This window comes from Coregonus lavaretus, assembly GCF_964263955.1.
Source record: "Coregonus lavaretus genome assembly, chromosome: 22".
NCBI classification, from domain to species: Eukaryota; Metazoa; Chordata; class Actinopteri; order Salmoniformes; family Salmonidae; genus Coregonus; species Coregonus lavaretus.
The window spans coordinates 8,912,947-8,936,439 of NC_140009.1; the positions used below are offsets into that span (position 1 = coordinate 8,912,947).

At 47.9% G+C, this 23,493-nt stretch overlaps 1 protein-coding gene across 1 annotated transcript in view; it reads left to right on the plus strand.

Moving 5' to 3' along the window:
* LOC311150333 (rho GTPase-activating protein 39-like) overlaps positions 1–23,493 on the plus strand; it is a 118,957-nt gene that overhangs the window by 90,709 nt on the left and 4,755 nt on the right. The window contains exons 7-9 of the mRNA XM_084187738.1: positions 8,730–8,803; positions 12,516–12,715; positions 23,342–23,433. Coding sequence (XP_084043864.1) covers positions 8,730–8,803; positions 12,516–12,715; positions 23,342–23,433 — 366 coding nt within the window. The remainder of the gene's footprint in view (positions 1–8,729; positions 8,804–12,515; positions 12,716–23,341; positions 23,434–23,493) is intronic.

Consider the following 23,493-nt stretch of genomic DNA (forward strand, 5'->3'; position numbering starts at 1 on the left):
TAAGGGGACAGGACATCTTCACCGCATCAAAGGGATGATGGACGGGGCCATGTACCGTCAAATCTTGGGTGAGAACTTCCTTCCCTCAGCCAGGGCATTGAAAATGGGTCATGGATGCGTATTCCAGCATGACAATGACCCAAAACATACGGCCAAGGCAACAAAGGACTGGCTCAAGAAGAAGCACATTAAGGTCCTGGAGTGGCCTAGCCAGTCTCCAGACCTTAATCCCATAGAAAATCTGTGGAGGGAGCTGAAGGTTCGAGTTGCCAAACGTCAGCCTCGGAACCTTAATGACCTGGAGAAGATCTGCAAAGAGGAGTGGAACAAAATCCCTCCTGAGATGTGTGCAAACCTGGTGGCCAACTACAAGAAACGTCTGACCTCTGATTGCCAACAAGGGTTTTGCCACCAAGTACTAAGTCATGTTTTGCAGAGGGGTCAAATACTTATTTCCCTCATTAAAATGCAAATTAATTTATAACATTTTTGACATTAATTTTTATGGATTTTTTTGTTGTTATTCTGTCTCTCACTGTTCAAATAAACCTACCATTAAAATTATAGACTGATCATGTCTTTGTCAGTGGGCAAACGTACAAAATCAGCAGGGGATCAAATACTTTTTTCCCTCACTGTATGGAAAAATACACATTTAAAAAGTTTGGTCGAAAGAAAAGAGGACTCTTGGTCGATCAATCTTTCTTTTAGTTGGGGACAGCCCTAGTGTGCTCATTTGAACAATCAGATGGCTCCTCACAGCTGTGTGCCAGCATCCTTGCTGGTCTCATGATGCAGCATTCTGCCCTGAGGCTACCTGAGACACCACATCACATCACACAGTCCTCCCCAGCCCTGCTACCAGCTGTACTAGTACTGTGACAGAGAGAGTCCCAGGCCCGGATCCAGGATGACATGCCTGAGGGGGCATTTTAAATCCATGGGGGGGGGGGCACAACTAGTGTTGCTTTAGAGCCCTAATAACACAAGGTAGAATGGTCCTACTACTGTTCAAATGTTCAAAAAATGTATCTGAAATGTAGCCGTACACATCAACAACCGTCGCTTTATATAATAACACAAGAAAGATATGCGGCCCACTACAACATGTGTATCTGAAATGCAGCCGTAGCTGCCGTAGGCCGACACATGATCGGTGCCTACCAACACGCACAGGTCAGCTGACAGGATGAGCACCACTAGCTTGTCAACAATTCTTCATAGTTTAAACTTCAATAATTACAACTATAGGCTACATTTCTGTCGAATTCTGCACTGCCAATTTCAGCGTCACCTCAGAGCATGATGTAAAACATGCTGTGTTCACTGAATATGTTCTTCGGAGTCGAGAAGGAATTTTCGCACATCGCTGTAGATGTCCCAAATGTTAATCCAAATCCATGTTTCAGTGCCAACAGCACAGTCGGCATTGCTGACAAAGGCCCCGCCGTATCTTTGAAGAACGCTGAGTGGGGTCCATTTGTTGTTGCTGGCTTTGGTTGCGATTTCACTTTGCAAGAACCCAATAAACTCTGCTTCCACTGGTTCAGTTTTGGTTAGCTCCAACAGGTCGTCAGGTGCTAGTTGCTGGGGTAACGGAGGTGCAGGTGCTTGTTGTGATGTCACCCTGGTGCTGTTGGCGCTAGGACCTGGCTCTTCTCCATCTTGTTGGTCAGCGGGCAGCGTGGGGGATGGGCAGGTATTACATTTGATGCTAGATGGTCGGGCCAGCAGGCTGCTCTGTGAGCTCAGCATCGCACTCGATGTGGTGGTCCTCCGTTTTTTTTGCTCTTGGCAGTGCCCAGCCATTTTCGGATATCTATGCTGATTAACCAGCTGTAATTATTCAGCTTGCTGCTACCAAAACTTAATGAATCTAGTAGCGAGCCTATAATTAGCTGTAGATGTCTGGAAAAGTAAACAACTTTTTTCCCCTCACTGTGAGAAAGAAATCTGTACATTTGGACCCCACCCTGGGTGGGATCCAATGAGCTTCCTAAACGAGTTAATGAAGGCGGTACCTTATGACATTGAATGGCTTGGTGCCCAATCAGAATGCATTTTTGGATTTTAACTACTAAATATTACATTATTACATCCCCAATCCCTCTTCAGATCATGAGCCCACTACTGGCATAGCCTCTGTCTGTCACGCCCTGGCTCGGGGGACTCTCGTATGTTGAGCCAGGGTGTTAGTTTCTATGTTTTGTTGTGGGTTCTAGGTTATTGTATTTCTTTGTTTGAGTGACTCCCAATCAGAGGTAACGAGTGTCAGCTGTTGGCTCGTTGTCTCTGATTGGGAGCCATATTTAACTATCTGTCTTTCACGTTGTGTTTGTGGTTTCTTGTTCATTTCGGTTTGTGTGAAACCGTAGACGTCACGTTTTCGTTTGTGTTTTTGATCGTGTGATCATTTATAGTAATAAAATATGTTCACCTTCAACGCTGCGCATTGGTCCTCTATGTTAGACGATCGTGACAGAAGAAACCACCAAGATGGGACCAAGCAGCGTGTTCAGGAGCCATCGCCAGGGAGATCCCTCACAGATCTCCTTCGCCTCCTGGACTGGGTCAAGCCGAGGGAGGAAGACAAGGGCTTGACATTATGGCAGAAGGGCGAGAAGCTGGCGAGGGATATGGAGACGTGGTCCACGGGTAGGAGAGACGCCCCGAAAATTTTTAGGGGGGGGCTCACGACGGCGGACCAGCAGGAGGCCGCGATAGAGCGGTCCAGTGGGTTGCCGGAGAAGGCCGCCGGGTTACGGGGGCCACTGGTAGAAGAGGGGATGGAAGGTGTGGAGGCACGGCGAGAGGTACTGGCGTGTGTTGCCAGTCCGGTCCGGCCCGTTCCAGATCCCGGTGTAGAGCCAGTGGTGTGTGTCCCCAGTACGGTCCGGTCTATTCCTGCTCCCCGCACCGAACCTGCGGTGCGCGTCGCCAGCCCAGTCCGGCCCATTCCTGCTCCCCGCATCAAGTCTGTGGTGCGTCTCGTCAGCCCGGCTCTGCCCGTTCCTGCTCCCCGCACCAGGTCGGGGGTACGCGTCGCCAGCCCGGTCCGGCCCATTCCTGCTCCCCGCGTCAAGTCTGTGGTGCGTCTCGTCAGCCCGGCTCTGCCCGTTCCTGCTCTCCGCACCAGGTCTGTGGTGCGCGTCGCCAGCCCGGTCCGGTCCATTCCTGCTCCCAGCACCAAGTCTGTGGGGCGGTTCGTCAGCCCTGTCCGGCCCGCTCCTGCTCCCCACACCAAGCCAGTGGTGTGCGTCGTCAGTGCAGCACGGCCCGTGCCTGTTCCCCACACCAAGCCAGTGGTGTGCGTCGTCGGTCCGGCACGGCACGTGCCTGTTCCACTGGAGCCGGATCCGCCGCCTAGGCGGAGTGCCCACCCGGTCCCTCCCCTGTTGTGTTTCGTTGGCGCGGTCGGAGTCCGCGCCTTTAGGGGGGGGTACTGTCACGCCCTGGCTCGGGGGACTCTCGTATGTTGAGCCAGGGTGTTAGTTTCTATGTTTTGTTGTGGGTTCTAGGTTATTGTATTTCTTTGTTTGAGTGACTCCCAATCAGAGGTAACGAGTGTCAGCTGTTGGCTCGTTGTCTCTGATTGGGAGCCATATTTAACTATCTGTCTTTCACGTTGTGTTTGTGGTTTCTTGTTCATTTCGGTTTGTGTGAAACCGTAGACGTCACGTTTTCGTTTGTGTTTTTGATCGTGTGATCATTTATAGTAATAAAATATGTTCACCTTCAACGCTGCGCATTGGTCCTCTATGTTAGACGATCGTGACACTGTCCCAATCTGTGCTACTATCAGGCCCGACAATGCTACATTATCAAAAACGGGCATTGTAATTCATATAATATTTCTATCTGGGGGGTCCATGCCAGCTTTGCCACCCAGTAGAGCCGGCTCTGGAGAGTCCACTCACTGTGCTACTGCTACCAGCTGGACTCACTCTCCTCCCCACACTGTAGTAGAAAACAGTTAGCCACACTGTACTCCACATCCACTCTGGAGTGTTGTCACTGAGGACATGAGGAAAGTACTGTCTGTATGAAAGTGTTGTCACTGAGGGCATGAGGAACTACTGTCTGTATGAAAGTGTTGTCACTGAGGGCATGAGGAACTACTGTCTGTATGAAAGTGTTGTCACTGAGGGCATGAGGAACTACTTTCTGTATGAAAGTGTTGTCACTGAGGGCATGAGGAACTACTGTCTGTATGAAAGTGTTGTCACTGAGGGCATGAGGAACTACTGTCTGTATGAAAGTGTTGTCACTGAGGGCATGAGGAACTACTGTCTATGTGAGAGTGTGTGTTTGTACCGGAGCGTTGGGCGATCCACACTCTTTTACTGAAACTAGCCACTGGACAGATGACCCAGCTTCATGTGATCAAGATCCCAGTCTCAGACAGTAGCCCCCATGATATGAGCTCTAGTCCTGGGCATGGGTAGCGGCAAAGGGGAGGAGGGGTTGGATGGGATAGTCGTTGGAATGTCTTGAAGGGAGGGCCTCACCAGGCCCAGGCTGCTGAACGGGCATTGTTCTGGGCGCCAGTTTGGGGCCTCGGATCATTAAAAGAGGAGAAAGAGGCTATAACGGTTTGTTTTGGTCCGATCTCCCTGTGGCACGTTTAAGAACGTGTGACTGACAATGGGGCCGGCCCATGGGCCTCAGACAGGCTGGGAAGACTTGGGCAGCCAGGCATTGTGGTGGCAGCACTGGGTGTCCTGGGAATGAAACAGTGGGCCAAGTCCTGTTAAGCCCCCAGTAAAGGGGGCACGTGGGCCAGAGGAGTGGGGTGGCTGGGGCCTCTTCTCCTCTCTGTGGAGGATTAACCACCACCTATTTGTATGCAAATACTCTCTGTTTCCTCTGTATCTTTTCTCTGGCCCTGGCGGTCCCTGTTCATCGCTGGATCGGTGGATCCCATTGGACACTCAGCTGAGGCTTAGGCCACAGACACAAACAGGCTGCTAGTGGAGAGTAATGAAGAGACTATTGCTCTTTTATGTCACCTGTTTTATAGATGCCCCCATCCCCCACATCAACTCTAGGTTTTTATGCATACAAACACATTTACACCCATGGTAACAGACTCATACACAAACACATTTACACCCATGGTAACAGACTCATACACAAACATCCATGTAGCTCCCCCCACCCTGTCCTCTCTCTGTCTTCTTGTGGCATTATATAGGGATTACGCCACCAGGTAATGTAAAGTCAACACAGGATTCTCTTGGTGTCTCAGAGTCTTAACAGTCTCAGAGGTCTTAACAGTGGTGCTCAGTGGTACCAGCCAGCCCTCTACCCTGGCTGGACTATGTGCCTCAGTAACATCATCTGACAAATAAGAGGGGAAATCAGTCCACCGCTCCCACATGCTTGTCATTCCAACCCTAACACAAGATAGGAGAAGGAATGAATGCTCAGAGAGAGAGAGAGAGAGAGAGAGAGAGAGAGAGAGAGAGAGAGAGAGAGAGAGAGAGAGAGAGAGAGAGAGAGAGAGAGAGAGAGAGAGAGAGAGAGAGAGAGAGAGAGAGAGAGAGAGAGAGAGAGAGAGAGAGAGAGAGAGAGAGAGAGAGAGAGAGAGAGAGAGAGAGAGAGAGTGAGAGAGAGAGAGAGAGAAATATAAATAATGGTGTTCCAAAAAAGGTCCAGTTGCCAGGACCACAAATACAAAATTCCATCTAGACACCATTGCCCTAGAGCACACAAAAAAATTATACATACCTCGGCCTAAACATCAGCGCCACACGTAACTTCCACAAAGCTGTGAACGATCTGAGAGACAAGGCAAGAAGGGCCTTCTATGCCATCAAAAGGAACATAGAATTTGACAGACCAATTAGGATCTGGCTAAAAATACTTGAATCAGTTATAGAACCCATTGCCCTTTATGGTTGTGAGGTCTGAGGCCCGCTCACCAACCAAGAATTCACAAAATGGGACAAACACCAAATTGAGACTGCATGCAGAATTCTGCAAATATATAGTCAGTGTACAACGTAAAACACCAAATAATGCATGCAGAGCAGAATTAGGACGATACCCGCTAATTATCCAAATCCAGAAAAGAGACATTAAATTCTACAACCACCTAAAAGGAAGCGATTCCCAAACCTTCCATAACAAAGCCATCACCTACAGAGAAATGAACCTGGAGAAGAGCCCCCTAAGCAAGCTGGTCCTGGGACTCGGTTCACCAACACAAACAGACCCCACAGAGCCCCAGGACAGCAACACAATTAGACCCAACCAAATCATGAGAAAACAAAAAGATAATTACTTGACACATTGGTAAGAATTTACAAAAAAACTGAGTAAACTAGAATGCTATTTGGCCCTAAACAGAGAGTACACAGTGGCATAATACCTGACCACTGTGACTGACCCAAACTTAAGGAAAGCTTTGACTATGTACAGACTCAGTGAGCATAGCCTTGCTATTGAGAATGGCCGCCGTAGGCAGTCCTGGCTCTCAAGAGAAGACAGGCTATGTGCACACTGCCGACAAAATGAGATGGAAACAGAGCTGCACTTCGTAACTTCCTGCCAAATGTATGACCATATTAGAGACACATATTTCCCACAGATTACACAGACCCACAAAGAATTTGAAAACAAATACAATTTTGATAAACTCCCATATCTATTGGGTGAAATACCACAGTGTGCAATCACAGCAGCAAGATTTGTGACATGTTGCCACAAGAAAAGGGCAACCAGTGAAGAACAAACACCATTGTAAATACAAACTATATTTACGTTGATTTAATTTCCCGTTTTGTACTTTAACTATTTGCACATCATTAGAACACTGTATATAGACATAATATGACATTTGAAATGTCTCTATTCCTTTTAAACTTTTTTGAGTGTAATGCTTACTGTTCATTTTTTTGTTTATTTCAATCTGTTTATTATCTATTTCACTTTGCCAATAAAGCCCTTTGAATTGAATTGAAATTGAATTGAGCGAGAGAGCGAGAGAGAGAGAGAGAGAGAGAGAGAGAGAGAGAGGAAGGAGGAGAAAGGAAGGATGAGAACAGCAGGAGAGAATAACAGCAACCATTAGAGAAACGGAACATAATTGAAGGATTGTGAGGGCCAGAGGAGAGAAGTGAATAAAAGAGGATGAGAGGAGAAGACGAGGGATGTGAAGACAATAAGGTCTAGAAAAAGAAAGGAACATATCTTGTAGCAGGTGTTCCCAGCAGCAGTCCTGAGCCAGAGCGATGTGTGAGTCCTGCAGTACTGCAGCACAGAGATCAGAGATCAGAGACAGGGGCTTGTGAAAGAACTGCCATGCCTCTTAAATATGTGTTTTTACAGCCAAATAAAACAGAACTTCTGCCTAAAACAACTCCCATTAGAACTCTCCTCTTCTCCTTCTGTTACAAAGCCCTCCATCCACTATGTTTGAACATCTTGACAACACTGTAAACATGGCTCGAAGAGGAGGAGAAGTTAAAGGATTTGTTCTGGACTGAGGTCATCAGGCTTGTCCTGTGTGACCTGTCACCTCTCTGACTATCCCTGTTGAGGCCTGCTTGGCCATGTGCCCTCACAGCTGTGCTCGGAGGTGAATGACACAGTAGTATTATCCTCTGTTGTGTCTGGTCCTCTGAGCCGATACAGTGCTACAGTAACACCAGGGCCTGGGCGGGCTGATGAAGGACAGCCGAGTGTCATAGTGTTCCCTTTTCTCCACCATCGCCTGGTCTCTGGGACCTGCCCAATTTCAGTCCCCCCCTTCCTTTCCTCTTCCCCAGGAGGACCTTACTATAATATCTCTGCACCCCTCCTCTCTCTTTGTTGTTTCATGAAGCCGTAAAGTGAATTACTTCCTGTCTTGGAAGAGGAGAAAGAACACAGTTAAACCCCTCCCCCCTCCCCCTCCTGAAATCAACACGATGTCAGTTCTGTGTGATTCTTTTGACTTATGATAGGAGACAATCACAAAACCTTTTTAAAGCCTCAAGTTCTCGTAGTCTCTCAAAACTCAACTCAGCTACCCTCTGCCAAAACTCCTGCTGCTGTTTTGTTGCTGAGGACAGGCTGTGAACGACTTTCACCTGTTTGCCATAAATCTGTGTCATGTAGTTTCAGCACCAGGGTCTGCAGCCAAGACGAACTCTGGTTCTCACAGAGTAAGGACAACAGAAAAAATGTGTTGGCCGGCCAATGCCTCAGTCGCTTATTCTACACTCATACACAAAGGTTCTACCTGGAACCAAAAAGGGTTCTTCAAAGGGTTCTGATATACAGTAGTGGCAGTTGCAGTTAAAGTAGAAGCGGTTGAAGTACAAGTAAAAATGCAAATTCAATAATGATAGTAGTAATAGTGCTTTAATAACAGTAGCAGTACTATCTGTGATAGTAATACTTAGCACTAGCGGCAGTTAGTGTTTAATGTCTTGGTGGCTTTAACCTTGAGGTACAGCTGCTCCCTACAGCTCGATGATAAGGGTAATATTACGCCATGGTGACTGTGCAGGATTCTCCTGGAATGTGCAGAGCTGATATCCAAAATGCCCTGCGGTGAACAGATTTGGTTTTGATGATTAATTGGTAACATGATCTGTCGGTGGGGTTTTATCACCCCTGGGTATTACTCCTGTAGAACAGAAATAAAACAACCTCAACACTGAGGACGCTGACATGCAGGCAGAATTGTATTACTGCCTCAGGATTGGTCAGTAATGGTGTCTCATCTCCCGTCTCTCCAGGCCTGCCAATCAGCACTTATGCCAAGTACTGCTACCGCAAGCTGCAGAAGGTCGCCGTCACTGGGGGCAAAAAGGTAAGGTCATCCTAAACCACTATTAAAATGGCCAGGGAGGGATGTCATACAAGGACAGAGGGGGTTGCTCCATCTCTCACTGCTGGACTGGATTGCGATTTAATTTCCAGACCTTCTGCTGCAGTTTTATATTCTAATTATTAAGGATCTAGTAACTCCAACTCTCCCAGCAGACAAAGAGAAGTGGAACGTTTCTATTGTTCTAGTGAGTCAGTGTTGCCCCTGAGGTTAGCGTCGGCTATGAAGCGAGGCATTCTGGGAGCTCTCACGCGTGTTAGCAATCATCACACTGAGCCTTTAGGAGTCCTCAGCAAAATAGGCACTAATATGTAAACCAAAACTGAGACGGGGGGGTTACAACACCCCTTTGGACCCCCTCCGCCACCCGCTCTCTCCCAAATCCCCACTGGACACGTGGAGCTAGAGGGGGTTCAAGTCTGAGCTTGTGACCCCCCCAACCACCCCTCCATCAGACAGTGTCCCAACCTCCACCCTGTCCTCTGTTGTGTCCCACCATGTAATCAGCCAGCCCACAACCCTCCCACTGCAGCCCCAGACCAGCCACTTTTACTGGGGGCTATATTTCAAATCAAATGTTATTAGTCACATGCTTCGTAAACAACAGGTGTAGACTAACAGTGAAATGCTTACTTAAGGGCCCGTCCCAACAATGCAGAGAGAAAGGAAATAGATAAATAATAGAAAAGTAAAACACGTAATAATAAAAGTAATAATAGATACACAATGAGTAACGATAACTTGGCTATATACACAGGGTACCAGTACCGAGTGGATGTGCAGGAGTACGAGGTCATTGAGGTAGATACAGTATGTACATATAACTAGGAATAAAGGGACAGATAGTAAACAGTAGCAGCAGCGTATGTAATGAGTCAAAAAAAGTTAGTGCAAAAACAGTCAATGCAGATAGTTAAATAGTTAACCAAATAGCTACCCAGACTAACTATTTAGCAGTCTTATGGCTTGGGGGTAGAAGCTGTTCAGGGTCCTGTTGGTTCCAGACTTGCTGCATCGGTACTGCTTGCCGTGCGATATCAGAGAGAACAGTCTATGACTTGGGTGGCTGGAGTCTTTGACAATTTTTAGGGCCTTCCTCTGACACCGTGTGGTATAGAGGTCCTGGATTGCAGGGAGCTCGGCCCCAGTGATGTACTGGGCCGTACGCATTACCCTCTGTAGCGCCTTGCGGTCGGATGCCAAGCAGTTCCCATACCACACGGTGATGCAGCCAGTTAAGATGCTCTCAATGGTGCAGCTGTAGAACTTTGAGGATCTGAGGGCCCATGCCAAATCTTTTCAGCCTCCTGAGGGGGAAGAGGTGTTGTCGTGCCCTCTTCACGACTGTCTTGGTGTGTTTGGACCATGATAGGTCCTTAGTGATGTGGACACTGAGGAACTTGAAGCTCTCGACCCGCTCCACTACAGCCCTGTCGATGTGAATGGGGGCGTCCCCGGCCCTCCGTTTCCTGTAGTCCACGATCAGCTCCTTTGTCTTGCTGATGTTGAGGGAGAGGTTGTTGTCCCTTGACCACACTGCCAAGTCTCTGACCTCCTCCCTATAGGCTGTCTCAACGTCATCGGTGATCAGGCCTACCACCGTCGTGTCGTCGGCAAACTTGATGGTGTTGGAGTCGTGCGTGGCCATGCAGTCGTGGGTGAACAGGGAGTACAGGAGGGGACTAAGCATGCACCCCTGAGGGGCCCCTGTGTTGAGGGTCAGTGTGGCGGATGTGTTGTTGCCTACCCTCACCACCTGGGGGCGTCCCGTCAGGAAGTCCAGGATCCAGTTGCAGAGGGAGGTGTTCAGTCAGTAGTCAAAGAGCTGTAGTCAATGAACAGAATTTTCACGTAGGTGTTCCTTTTGTCCAAGTGGGAAAGGGCAGTGTGGAGTGCAATTGAGATTGCGTTATCTGTGGATCTGTTGAGGCGGTATGGAAATTGGAGTCGGTCCAGGGTGTCTTGGATGATTGTGTTGATGTGAGCCACGACCAGCCTTTCAAAGCATTTCATGTCTACATATGTTAGTGCTACGGGTTCTTAGTCATTTCGACAGGTTACCTTGGCGTTCTTGGGCACAGGGACTATGGTGGTCTGCTTGAAACATGTAGGTATTACAGACTGGGCCAGGGAGAGGTTGAAAATGTCAGTGAAGACTCTTGCCAGCTGGTCAGCGCATGCTCGGAGTACCTGTCCTGGTAATCCGTCTGGCCTGTAATCCATGGCTTCTGGTTGGGATATGTACATAGAGTCACTGTGGGGACGTCGTCGTCGATGCACTTATTAATGAAGACGGTGATTGATGTGATAAACTCCTCAATGCCATCAGATGAGTCCCGGAACATATTCCAATCTGTGCCAGCAAAACATTCCTGTAGCGTAGCATCCGTGTCATCTGACCACTTCCATATTGAGCGAGTCACTGGTACTTCCTACTTTAGTTTTTGCTTGTAAGCAGGAGTCAGAAGGATAGAATTATGGTCAGATTTGCCAAATGGAGGGCAAGGGAGAGCTTTGCACGCATCTCTGTGTGTGGCGTAAAGGTGGTCTAGAGTTTTTTTTGCTCTGATTGCACGTGACATGCTGGTAGAAATTAGGTAAAACAGATTTAAGTTTGCCTGCATTAAAGTCCCCGGCCACTAGGAGTGCCGCTTCTGGATGAGCATTTTCTTGTTTGCTTATTGCCTTATACAGCTCGTTGAGTGCGGTCTTAGTGCCAGCATCGGTTTGGGGTGGTAAATAGACAGCTACAAAAAATGAAAACTCTCATGGTAAATAGTACGGTCTACAGCTTATCATGAGGTATTTTAACTCAGGCGAGCAGAACCTTGAGACATCCTTAATATTACAGATTGCGCACTAGCTGTTGTTAACAAAGAAACACACACCACCCCCCTTGAGCTTACCCGTCGCTGCCGTTCTGTCCTGCCGATGCATAGAAAAACCTGTTTGAATATTATCCATGTCCTTGTTTAGCCAAGTTTCCGAGAAACATAGAATATTACAGTTTTTCAGGTCCTGTTGATAGGATAGTCTCGAACTGAGCTCGTCCAGTTTGTTCTCCAATGATTGTTCATTCACCAATAGAACAGAGGGTAGAGGATGATTATTTACTCGTTGCCATAGTTTCATCAGGGTACCCACATGTCGGCCTCTATATCGCCGTCTGTTTTTCGTCCGAATGTCGGGGATTAGTTCCTGGTCTGAGGTGAGTAGTATGTGCCGCTGACTCATTGAAGTAGAAATCTTCATCCAAATCGAGGTTAGGGATCACTGTTCTGATGTCCAGAAACTTTTTTTGGTCAGAGGAAACGATGGCGGAAACATTATGTACAAAAACAGTTAAGATCTGCTGGAAGAAAAACACACACACACAAAATAGCATAATTGTTCAGAACCGTTAAAATGGCCGCTATACATTCCAGCGCCATTCCTTCTTTTAACCCCTCGGAGCTGTGGAGATGGAAGCTGGGCTTTAAACATGGCTGGGTGTCTCCTGTCTACTTCTGTATATGAGGGACCTGACCTGCAGTTCAGTAGTGTGAGCAACCCCACCTGGGCCTTACATAGATAGACAATGTACTTAGATAAGGGTCGGCTTAAAACCAGCTTAAATCAATAGACTTTCTGGAGGCTCTAGAGCTGTGTTTAGGGTCAAGTCCCTTTTTCCTTCTCACCCCCTCCCCCCTCACAGGGTCTGAGGAAGCCCACCCTGGAGGAGTTAGACCAGGGGAGGAACGCCATCGTGACACCCTCCCTGTTCGGCAGTGCCCTGGAGGAGATCATGGAGCGCCAGAGCGAGATGTTCCCGGAGCGCAGGCTCCCCTGGGTGCAGGTGCAGCTTTCCCAGTACGTCCTAGCCCTGGGAGGGGCCCAGACAGAGGGAATCTTCAGGTGAGGAGTCACACCACCACCTCACCACCACCACACCACCACACGACTGTACCACCACACCAGGCTGGGCTCCAGGGAGAAGGGGTGGGCGTCAGGGTGGAAGGATAGGGGGGAGAAGAGCAATGTTGGTGGAATCGGATAAACTTAGGGTACCAGAAACGGTCTCCACAGATGAGGATCACTTTGAGGGGGTAAGTAGCGGTATGGGGGTAAAGAAACACAGGCGTGCATCATGGAATATACAGTATAGCCATCCCTGACACACATGGTATGCAGAACCAGACTGGGTCAGAGCCTTTGTTTCAGCAGTAATTAGCAGTACAGACAGACAGAACTCTTATGCTCCTTGTCTCCCAGCCCCAGGCCAGCAGCGTTATAGGACCAGCCTCATCAGAGACTCCCATTGGTCGGGAGGGGAGGAAGTGAGGCTCTTTCTCCTCTGATCTCAGGCTATGTTAATCAGTTAAACAAACACACCATCTGGTTAACCTGGGGAGGTTAATCATTCACTGACTGGGCTGTGGAGAAAAGATGACTGTACCTCGTTCTCACTGATTCAGACCCTCTCCTAGGGCATCGGTACAGATGTCTGGTGCTCTGAAGACCCCTTCAAACATGGCACAAGCCCTGCTCATGGCTCAGACAGACTGGGTGGTCCTACTGAGAAATGGTAGTTCAAACAAACATTAATATGTTTGACATTACCGAATGATACAAATTCACAGACTAAATCCCTGTTACACAGCAAAAAATGGAAATCCAACAAATAAAGCTTTTGTACCTTCATGCTTCAGATAGAAGCATCTGATGATTAAATACATTGTTTTATGACTGTGTATGTGAATGTAAATACAGTGGGCAGTTTCCTCTTTCTCTCCCATTCTGTTTGTATTCAAGTACACTTAGAGCCCAGTGTTCTGCACACTATTTCTGTGTAAGTTCCTCTTTGGCTAAGGTCTCATCACACACTGACAGACGGTGGATTGTACATAGAACAAACAGGAGATTACATGAGATACTGTAAACATATTTTAAGCCAGTTCCCTTTTTGTCACAGTTCTCATTTAGTCACTCACATCTCCCTTCAGTCTGGAGTGTGTTTTGAACATTGACAGGAAATCTACCATGACAGTTTATTTTATTTTGAAACCCTGCTGTCGAAGGATTGACTTTATTTTTGTGTTCTTATTAAGCATGATTTATTTTTACTAGACAGGGATCCCCTGTGTCAGGGATATGACTGGCGTTGTCCTTGTGGCTCGGTGATTTTGCTTTGGTTTAACTCCTTGGCACAATCAGTCACCATGTAACGGATACCTCCAGACGTGTAGCACTGCTATGTCCATGAAACGCCTTTCTCACAGATTATATCCGAGTGGTATTGTATAACCATGTCCACCTGGGATCATATATCCCCAATATGTTTGGACTAGACCACGGCAACATGCTGAAGTGATACTGTGGGTGTCCCCAGAGCCATGTATTAAATACATGGTCTTCCCTGGGCTGCTTAAAGGGAAATTTCACCGCTGCTCTATTTCACTATAAAATGTCTGTCACGATCGTCGGGAACAGAGGAGGACCAAGGCGCAGCGTGGAATGCGAACATATTTATTAAATAATGATCACACCAACAAAACGAAAACGTGACGTCCCTGGTTACATTCACAAACCAACACGGAACAAGATCCCACAAAACACTGTGGAAAAACAGCCTGTCTAAATATGGTTCCCAATCAGAGACAACCAGCAACAGCTGACACTCGTTGCCTCTGATTGAGAACCACTCTGGCCAACATAGAAACACAAGAACTAGAACAGAAACAAAGAGCACAAAACATAGACTCTACACACCCTGGCTCAACATAAAAGAGTCCCTAGAGCCAGGGCGTGACAATGTCCATTAATGTGATATTAACATATCACGCAAATACAAGCGTTTCTGCATCTCACCGGTAGAAACGGGTCAGCTACATTTCCTGGTTGTAAGCAACCCACAGTATCCAGAATTCATAGCAATTTCAGGACGTGGAGGACCGCCCCGTGAAGGTGTATCCAATTTTGATGTGAGAAATATCAAAATGTCTGTTTGTAGCCAGCACTTTCAGCCAGAGGATTTTGAAACGGAACTGAAGTCTCAACTGATGGAGTTGGCATGTCGTCGATCGTTGACAAGTGATGCTATTCCATAGAATTTCCCCTTCACTTCAAAGGGGAAGGCATTCGATCAGCCAACATCAGCGCAGCAGAAAAGAGGACAAACTGAGGTAAGGTAGCTAACATTACCTAGCTAGCTAACTAGCTAGCTAGGGAACTAAATGTATTTATCTAAACCAAAATTGAGCTAGCTGGCTAAACATTCCAAAGCATATCAATGTAATTAGCCAGCTGCTATCTGACAATGTGATTTGTAACTTTGTAACCTGCTCCCCCCTTTGCACACAGAGTGAAGGAAGAGATGCATTCTGATAAGCTCAAGCATACTGACAGTTGAGCGACGTTCCGAAATGTAATTGAGGGAAAGACACCATTTTTAAAACAACAAATGTTACTGTTGTTAAAACATAGAAAAGTCTCAGCTTTATGTGAGTATAACAATTATTTCTCAACTGTCAATATAGAACAAATAACACCACAAACAGAGTATATAATTGAGATGATGTGCCAGCAGAATGGAGCGGAGCGTGCCATTTGCGGTGATATAGGCCTACCAATGGAATGTTTTTGTAGAACATTCAATTTACTGTTAAATCAATTCCATGGGTATCTAGCAACAATATCATATTTAGAGTTAGCAATCTAGCTAATGTGTTTTGAGTCCCCACTTCCTCAGGTGGTAAATTATGTACCATTGTCAGGCGTCAGTGTGTAGCGGTAGGATGGAGTCAGGCGCAGGACACAGAGCTAGTAGACAACGTACTTTACTCGTAAATAATAAATGAACATAACCTCCACGCAGGGAGGACAAACCCGCTCATCAGTCGATAACACCAAACATAGAACAAACACGCACACAACACAGTGGGAGCCAGTGGATTAAATAGGAAACAAATCATAGACATAATGGGAACCAGGTGTGTACAATGAAGACAAAACAAGTAGAACACAGAAACATAGATCGGTGGCAGCTAGTACTCCGGTGACAACGAACGCCGAAGCCTGCCCGAGCAAGGAGGAGCAGCAGCCTCGGCTGAATCCGTGACAGTACCCCCCCCCTTGACGCGCAGCTCCAGCCGTGCGCCGACACCGGCCCCGGGGACGGCCAGGAGGATGCGGCGCAGGGCGAGTCGGATGACGACGGTGGAAATCCCTCAACATGGAGGGATCGAGGATGTCCCTCCTAGGGACCCAGCACCGTTCCTCCGGACCATACCCCTCCCACTCCACGAGATACTGCAGGCCCCCCACCCGACGCCTCGAATCCAGGATGGAACGGACCGGGTACGCCGATGCCCCCTCGATGTCCAGTGGGGGCGGAGGAACCTCCCGTATCTCAGACTCCTGGAGTGGACCAGCTACCACCGGCCTGAGGAGAGACACATGGAATGAGGGGTTAATACGATACTCAGGAGGAAGCTGTAACCTATAACAAACCTTGTTCAATCTCCTCAGGACTTTAAATGGCTCCACAAACCGCCGACCCAGCTTCCGGCAGGGCAGGCGAAGGGGCAGGTTTCGGGTCGAGAGCCAGACCCGGTCCCCCGGTGCATACACCAGGGCCTCACTGCGGTGGCGGTCGGCGCTCGCCTTTTGTCGCCTGATGGCCCATTGCAGGCATACATGGGCAGCGTTCCAGGTCTCCTCCGAGCGCCTAAACCATTCATCCACCGCAGGTGCCTCGATCTGGCTCTGATGCCAAGGTGCCAGAACCGGCTGATAACCTAGTACACACTGAAATGGAGACGTTAGTGGAGGAGTGGCGGAGGGAGTTTTGGGCCATCTCTGCCCAGGGGATGAAAGCCGCCCACTCCCCCGGCCGGTCCTGGCAATAGGACCACAGAAACCTACCCACATCCTGGTTTACTCTTTCCACCTGCCCATTACTCTCGGGGTGAAACCCTGAGGTCAGGCTGACCGAGACCCCCAGACGTTCCATGAACGCCCTCCAGACCCTGGGAACCCCGATCAGACACTATATCCTCAGGTACCCCGTAGTGCCGAACGACATGTGTAAATAGGGCCTCCACAGTCTGTAGGGCCGTAGGGAGACCAGGCAGAGGAATGAGACGGCAGGACATAGAAAACCGATCCACAACGACCAGGATCGTGGTGTTCCCTTGTGACGGGGGAAGGTCCGTAATGAAATCCACTGATAGGTGGGACCACGGCCGTTGTGGAACGGGGAGGGGTTGTAATTTCCCTCTGGGCAGGTGTCTAGGTGCCTTACACTGGGCGCACACCGAGCAGGAGGAAACATAAACCCTCACATCCTTAGCTAAAGTGGGCCACCAGTACTTCCCACTAAGACAGTGCACTGTCCGACCGATGCCAGGATGACCAGAGGAGGGTGACGTGTGAGCCCAATAGATCAATCGATCACGGACATCTAACGGCACGTACATACGACCCTCTGGACACTGGGGGGGGAGTGGGCTCTGTACGTAACGCCCGCTCGATGTCCGCGTCAACCTCCCACACCACCGGTGCCACCAGACACGAAGCCGGAAGTATGGGAGTGGGCTCCAAAGACCTCTCCTCTGTGTCATACAGTCGGGACAGAGCATCTGCCTTAGCGTTCTGGGAACCTGGTCTGTAAGAAAGGGTGAACACAAAACGGGTGAAAAACATGGCCCACCTTGCCTGGCGAGGGTTCAGTCTCCTCGCCGCCCGAATGTACTCCAGATTGCAGTGGTCAGTCAAAATGAGGAAAGGGTGTTTAGCCACCTCAAGCCAATGCCTCCACGCTTTCAGAGCCTTAACCACAGCTAGCAGCTCCCGGTCCCCCACATCATAATTGCGCTCTGCCGGGCTGAGCTTCTTCGAAAAGAAAGCACAGGGGCGGAGCTTTGGTGGCGTACCCGAGCGCTGAGACAGTACAGCTCCTATCCCAGCCTCGGACGCGTCCACCTCTACTGTGAATGCCAAGGAGGGATCTGGATGAGCCTGCACTGGAGCCGAGGTAAACAGGTCCTTCATGTGACCAAAAGCCCTGTCCGCCTCAGCTGACCACTGCAGTCGCACCGGTCCCCCCTTCAGCAAGGAGGTAATGGGAGCCGCTACCTGACCAAAGCCCCGGATAAACCTCCGGTAGTAGTTGGCAAACCCTAAGAATCGCTGCACCTCCTTGACTGTGGTTGGAGTCGGCCAATTACGCACGGCCGAAATGCGGTCAATCTCCATCTCCACCCCTGAAGCAGATAGGTGGTGCCCTAGGAAGGAGACTGACTTTTGAAAGAACAGACATTTCTCCGCCTTGACGTACAGGTCATGTTCCAACAGTCGACCAAGCACCTTGCACACCAGGGACACATGCTCGGCTCGTGTAGCGGAGTATATGAGAATGTCATCTATATACATCACTACACCCTGTCCCTGCAGGTCCCTGAAAATCTCATCAACAAAGGATTGGAAGACTGATGGAGCATTCATCAACCCGTACGGCATGACGAGGTACTCATAGTGCCCAGATGTGGTACTAAATGCCATCTTCCACTCATCTCCCTCTCAGATACGCACCAGGTTGTACGCGCTCCTGAGATCCAATTTAGTGAAGAAGCGTGCCCCGTGCAATGACTCAGATAACTGTACTTAACAGTGATCTGTTTGAGACCACGATAGTCAATGCATGGGCGTAAACCTCTATCCTTCTTCTTCACAAAAAATAAACTTGAGGAGACAGGTGAAGTGGAAGGCCGAATATATCCCTGTCCCAGAGATTCGGAGACATATGTTTCCATAGCAGCCGTCTCTTCCTGTGACAGAGGATACACGTGACTCCGGGGAAGTGCAGCGCCTACCTGGAGATTTATCGCACAATCCTCCTGTCGATGGGGTGGTAATTGAGTCGCCTTCTTTTTACATGGATAGTGGAGACCTGGTTTGGACTTTCCACCGTAGTTGCACCTATGGAAACACCTACACACCTCCCCGAGCACTGACGTGACCATCCCTTGAGAGCCCTCTGTTGCCATGAAATCGTGGGGTCATGAGAGGTTAACCAGGGAAGCCCCAACACCACTGGAAACGCAGGAGAATCAATCAGAAAGAGACTAATTCTCTCCTCATCTATCTAAGGCATGTACAGGGAAGGGCACATCAACAGGAAAAATAGGAATCCCTAAACTACGGGAAAACTTACGATCAATAAAGTTCCCAGTTGCGCCTGAATCTACGAGCGCCTTATGCTGGGAATGCGGGGAAAACTCAGGAAATTCGATGTCAAAACACATGTGCGCAACAGGGAGCTCTGGGTGAGTCGGGTGCCTACTCACCTGGGACGATCTACCAGTGCTCTGCCTGCTGCCTCGACTCCCTGAGGAACCTCCCCAGCACCGACCAGCAGTGTGTCCTCTGCGGCCACAGTTGGTGCAGGAGACGGCCCCCCTTCCGGTCTCCCTGAGAGCAGCACCTCCGAGCTCCATCGGTGTAGGGTCGGAGGTGCTGGGGGATGGAATGGACGGACCCTGATCCGGACGTCCACGGGTCGCCAACAGGTTATCCAGCCTGATCGACATATCCACCAGCTGGTCCAGGTTAAGGGTGGTGTCCCTGCAGGCCAGCTCCCAACGAACGTCCTCCCGTAGGCTGCATCGGTAGTGGTCAATCAGGGCCCTCTCATTCCATCCCGAGCTGGCAGCCAGGGTCCTGAAGTCCAGTGCGAAGTCCTGTGCGCTCCTCTTCCCCTGTCTGAGGTGGAAAAGACGTTCCGCCGCCGGGTGGATGGTAGCCAGGTAGAACTCTACCTGGAGCAGAAAACCCTGGCACCCGGCAGCTGTACTGTCATATGCCCTCGGGAGCGAGAGCCGAATCCCACTGGACCCAGGTGACGAAGGGGTGGACAGCGGTGTGGGCTGCTGTGTAGTTGGAGGAGGTGTAGGAAAACCCCCTCTCTCCCATTGCTCCATGGTGTTCAACAAGCACTCCATGGCTGTGCCGAGAGTCTGTATAATGGTCGCCTGCTGTTGGACGCGTTCCTCCACTGATCCGGAAAGAATGAATGTACCTGCTGACTCCATTTGAGGTGCATGTTTCTGTCAGGCGTCAGTGTGTAGCGGTAGGACAGAGTCAGGCACAGGACACAGAGCTAGTAGACAACGTACTTTACTCGTAAATAATAAATGAACGTAACCTCCACGCAGGGAGGACAAACCCGCTCACCAGTCGATAACACCAAACATAGAACAAACAGTAACAGTGCTGTATATTTAATTTTAAGGCATTTCTTCACCGTGGTATCATTATACTGAGCTGGTATTGGTATCGAAGTAAAAATTCTGAACACTTGATATAGCTAATGATTAGCCCATTGGGGTAGCCTAAACAAATGCAGATGGGCAACCCCATCCTTCAGCCATCTATAGCCTAGCCACTATGCTACTACGTCAGTTAGGCTACAGGAGAATGCTAATGGCTACAATAGCACACCTACCTGATAATATGAGCCACGTAGGCTATAGCCATTGGTGAAAGAGCTAGCCCTAAAAATTCTACTTTTTGCCAACATGGGCTCATTCCTGGAGAGGAATATTAGCAGGTGTGTGGCGTGCGCAGATCTCAAAATTGGTATTAAATTGCATTCCAAGTGACATTAAAAAAGTCTTAAAAAGTCTTAAATTCAACTTCATGGAACCTGCAGATACCCTTGATTAAAGCACCGCACCAGAAAGTAGTGTCACCTTCTGAAGTCATCTTCTAAAATCTTACTAAAATCTACTAAATCTTTCCATGACTCCATGATTAGCAAATAAATATGCTGGAGCTAGGCATCAACAGGTCTTGTTGTCATAGTTGGTGTGTTTACAAGTAGACTACAACTTCTACTGTAGTTCTCTCTATTATGGCTGCAAGGCTTGAAGTCTAAATTGGAGAAAAGGAGGTATTAGTAAGGAGGGGATGGTGTGGGTGACTGACTGGTGTCTGTTGGGAGTGGGTATTGTGCGTGAAGGTTAGTATGCATGATCTCTTGACATGAAAAAAAAAATCCTCAATCTTTGAAAATATATTTCTGTTTTTAACTTCTTTAATTTTTTAAGGGGTTAATCAGCTTTAATATTGCAAATAAATTGTAATTTCCATCAATGTAATTGTCTGCATCACTTCCAATCCCCCATATTGTCACGCTCGTTGAGTACAGGATTGGACCAAGGTGCAGGGTGGTATGCGTACATGTTCGTTTATTGAATAAACACTGAACAAAACAACAAAAGTAACGTGACGTTCTAAAGGCTAACATCAAACAAGCCAAACACACAGAAACAAGATCCCACAACACAGGTAGGCAACATGGCTGCCTAAGTATGATCCCCAATCAGAGACAACGATCGACAGCTGCCTCTGATTGGGAACCACACCCGGCCAACATAGAAATAGAACAACATAGAATGTACACACTGACCAAACCAACAAGAAACAACAGGCATATATACACATACATATACAGTGCCTTGCAAAAGTATTCATCCCCCTTGGCGTTTTTCCTATTTTGTTTGCATTACAACCTGTAATTTAAATTAACTATGTATTTGTCCACCTGACTGTGGAGTGCAGAAAGGACCAGACGGTTGTCCACCTGACTGTGAAGTGCAGAAAGGACCAGACGGTTGTCCACCTGGCTGTGGAGTGCAGAAAGGACCAGACGGTTGTCCACCTGGCTGTGGAGTGCAGAAAGGACCAGACGGTTGTCCACCTGGCTGTGAAGTGCAGAAAGGACCAGACGGTTGTCCACCTGGCTGTGGAGTGCAGAAAGGACCAGACGGTTGTCCACCTGGCTGTGGAGTGCAGAAAGGACCAGACGGTTGTCTACAAGGAGCCAGAGCCACAGCCCCGCAAACCCAACATCCCTGCCAACATCGCCACAGCGCCAAAGCCTGCTAAACCAGCTGCCATTACCCAACACAAGAAGAGGCTCACCAGCTGAAGAACATTCTGGAACCTGCCTGAAACATTCAACCAACACAACAGCCATATTCAGTACTGATGTTGTAGTATAATATAGAATGCCTAGTATGCTCACAACCGGGGCGGCAGGTAGCTTAGGGGTTAAGAGCGTTGTGCCAGTAACCGAAAGGTCGCTGGTTCTAATCCCCGAGCCTACTAGGTGAAAGATCTGTTGATGTGCCCTTGAGCAAGGCACTTAACCCTAATTGCTCCTGTAAGTCGCTCTGGATAAGAGCGTCTGCTAAATGACAAAAAAAAAAAAAAACTGCATTGTGGTATAAACATTGCTAGCTGTTGTAGATATGTATATAATGTTTTTTACAAAATGTGCTGACAAGTGACTAAATAATTCCAGCTGCATCAAAAACCAATAAAGTGTTGACTTCAACTTCTTGATCAATTCATTGTGATATTCAAGTCCAATGCACGGTAACATAGCTCCTGTGAACCTGTAAACTAGTACCGCCTACGTTTTGAAAAGCCTGCCTTCGAGGGTGGGAACAAGGAAGCAGTGGTGTAAAGTACTTAAGTATAAATACTTTAAAGTACTAGTTACATAGTTTTTTTGGGTATCTGTACTTTACTTTATATATTTTTTGAGAACTTTTACTTTACTACATTCCTAAAGAAAATAATGTACTTTTTACTGCATACATTATCCCTGACACCCAAAAGTACTCATTACATTTTGAATGCTTAGCAGGACAGGAACATGGTCCAATTCACACACTTATCAAGAGAACATCCCTGGTCATCCCTACTGCCTCACTAAACACAAATGCTTTGTTTGTAAATTATGTCTGCATGTTGTACTGTGCCCCTGGCTATCCGTAAATTGAAAAAACAAGAACATTGTGCCATCTGGTTTGCTTAATATAAGTAATTAGAAATTATTTATACTTTTATACTTTTGATACTTAAGTGTATTTAAAACCAAATACTTTTAGACTTTTACTCAAGTAGTATTTTACTCTGTGACTTTTACTTGAGTCATTTTCTATTAAGGTATCTTTACTTTTACTAAAGTATGGAAAATGGGTACTTTGTCCACCACTGCAAAGAAGTATGGCTCCCGTCAGGCTGTAGTCTTTACAAAGCCAGGGAAAAACATTGTTGAGACAAGTCCAAAGACTCTATTGAACAAGGACGACCATATCTACGCGCTGCTAGCATGATCGTGCAAAAGGCGAAACACAAAGGACACAATAATTTCTACAAAACATGACTCCATAAATGTTTTGATCAGACAGCTGACTCAATCAACCAATGATTGAACTCTCCCGGCACATAAATTAAAAAATACAGCTATAGTGCATAATTATGTCTGAAACACCATCTCATCACTCATAATTATGTAGGTTTCCCTTTAAAGGACCTGCTGCACCACCTAGTGGAGCAATATAACACTACAACAATCAATATCAATACTGTAGTTCACCTTCTAGTCCTCCAATGATATAGGAGATAAAGCTATCACTTCCTCCTCTGTAGCAGCTGCTAAACCTATCTGCTGTGTGTCTCTTCCCTCAGGGTGCCTGGAGATATTGATGAGGTGAATGCACTGAAGCTGCAGGTGGATCAGTGGAATATTCCAGAAAACCTTGGTGACCCCAACGTCCCGGGTAAGAAAGAAATCTCTCGCATTCAACAACAATGCCTGTCTTGAATGGAGCAACTATGTA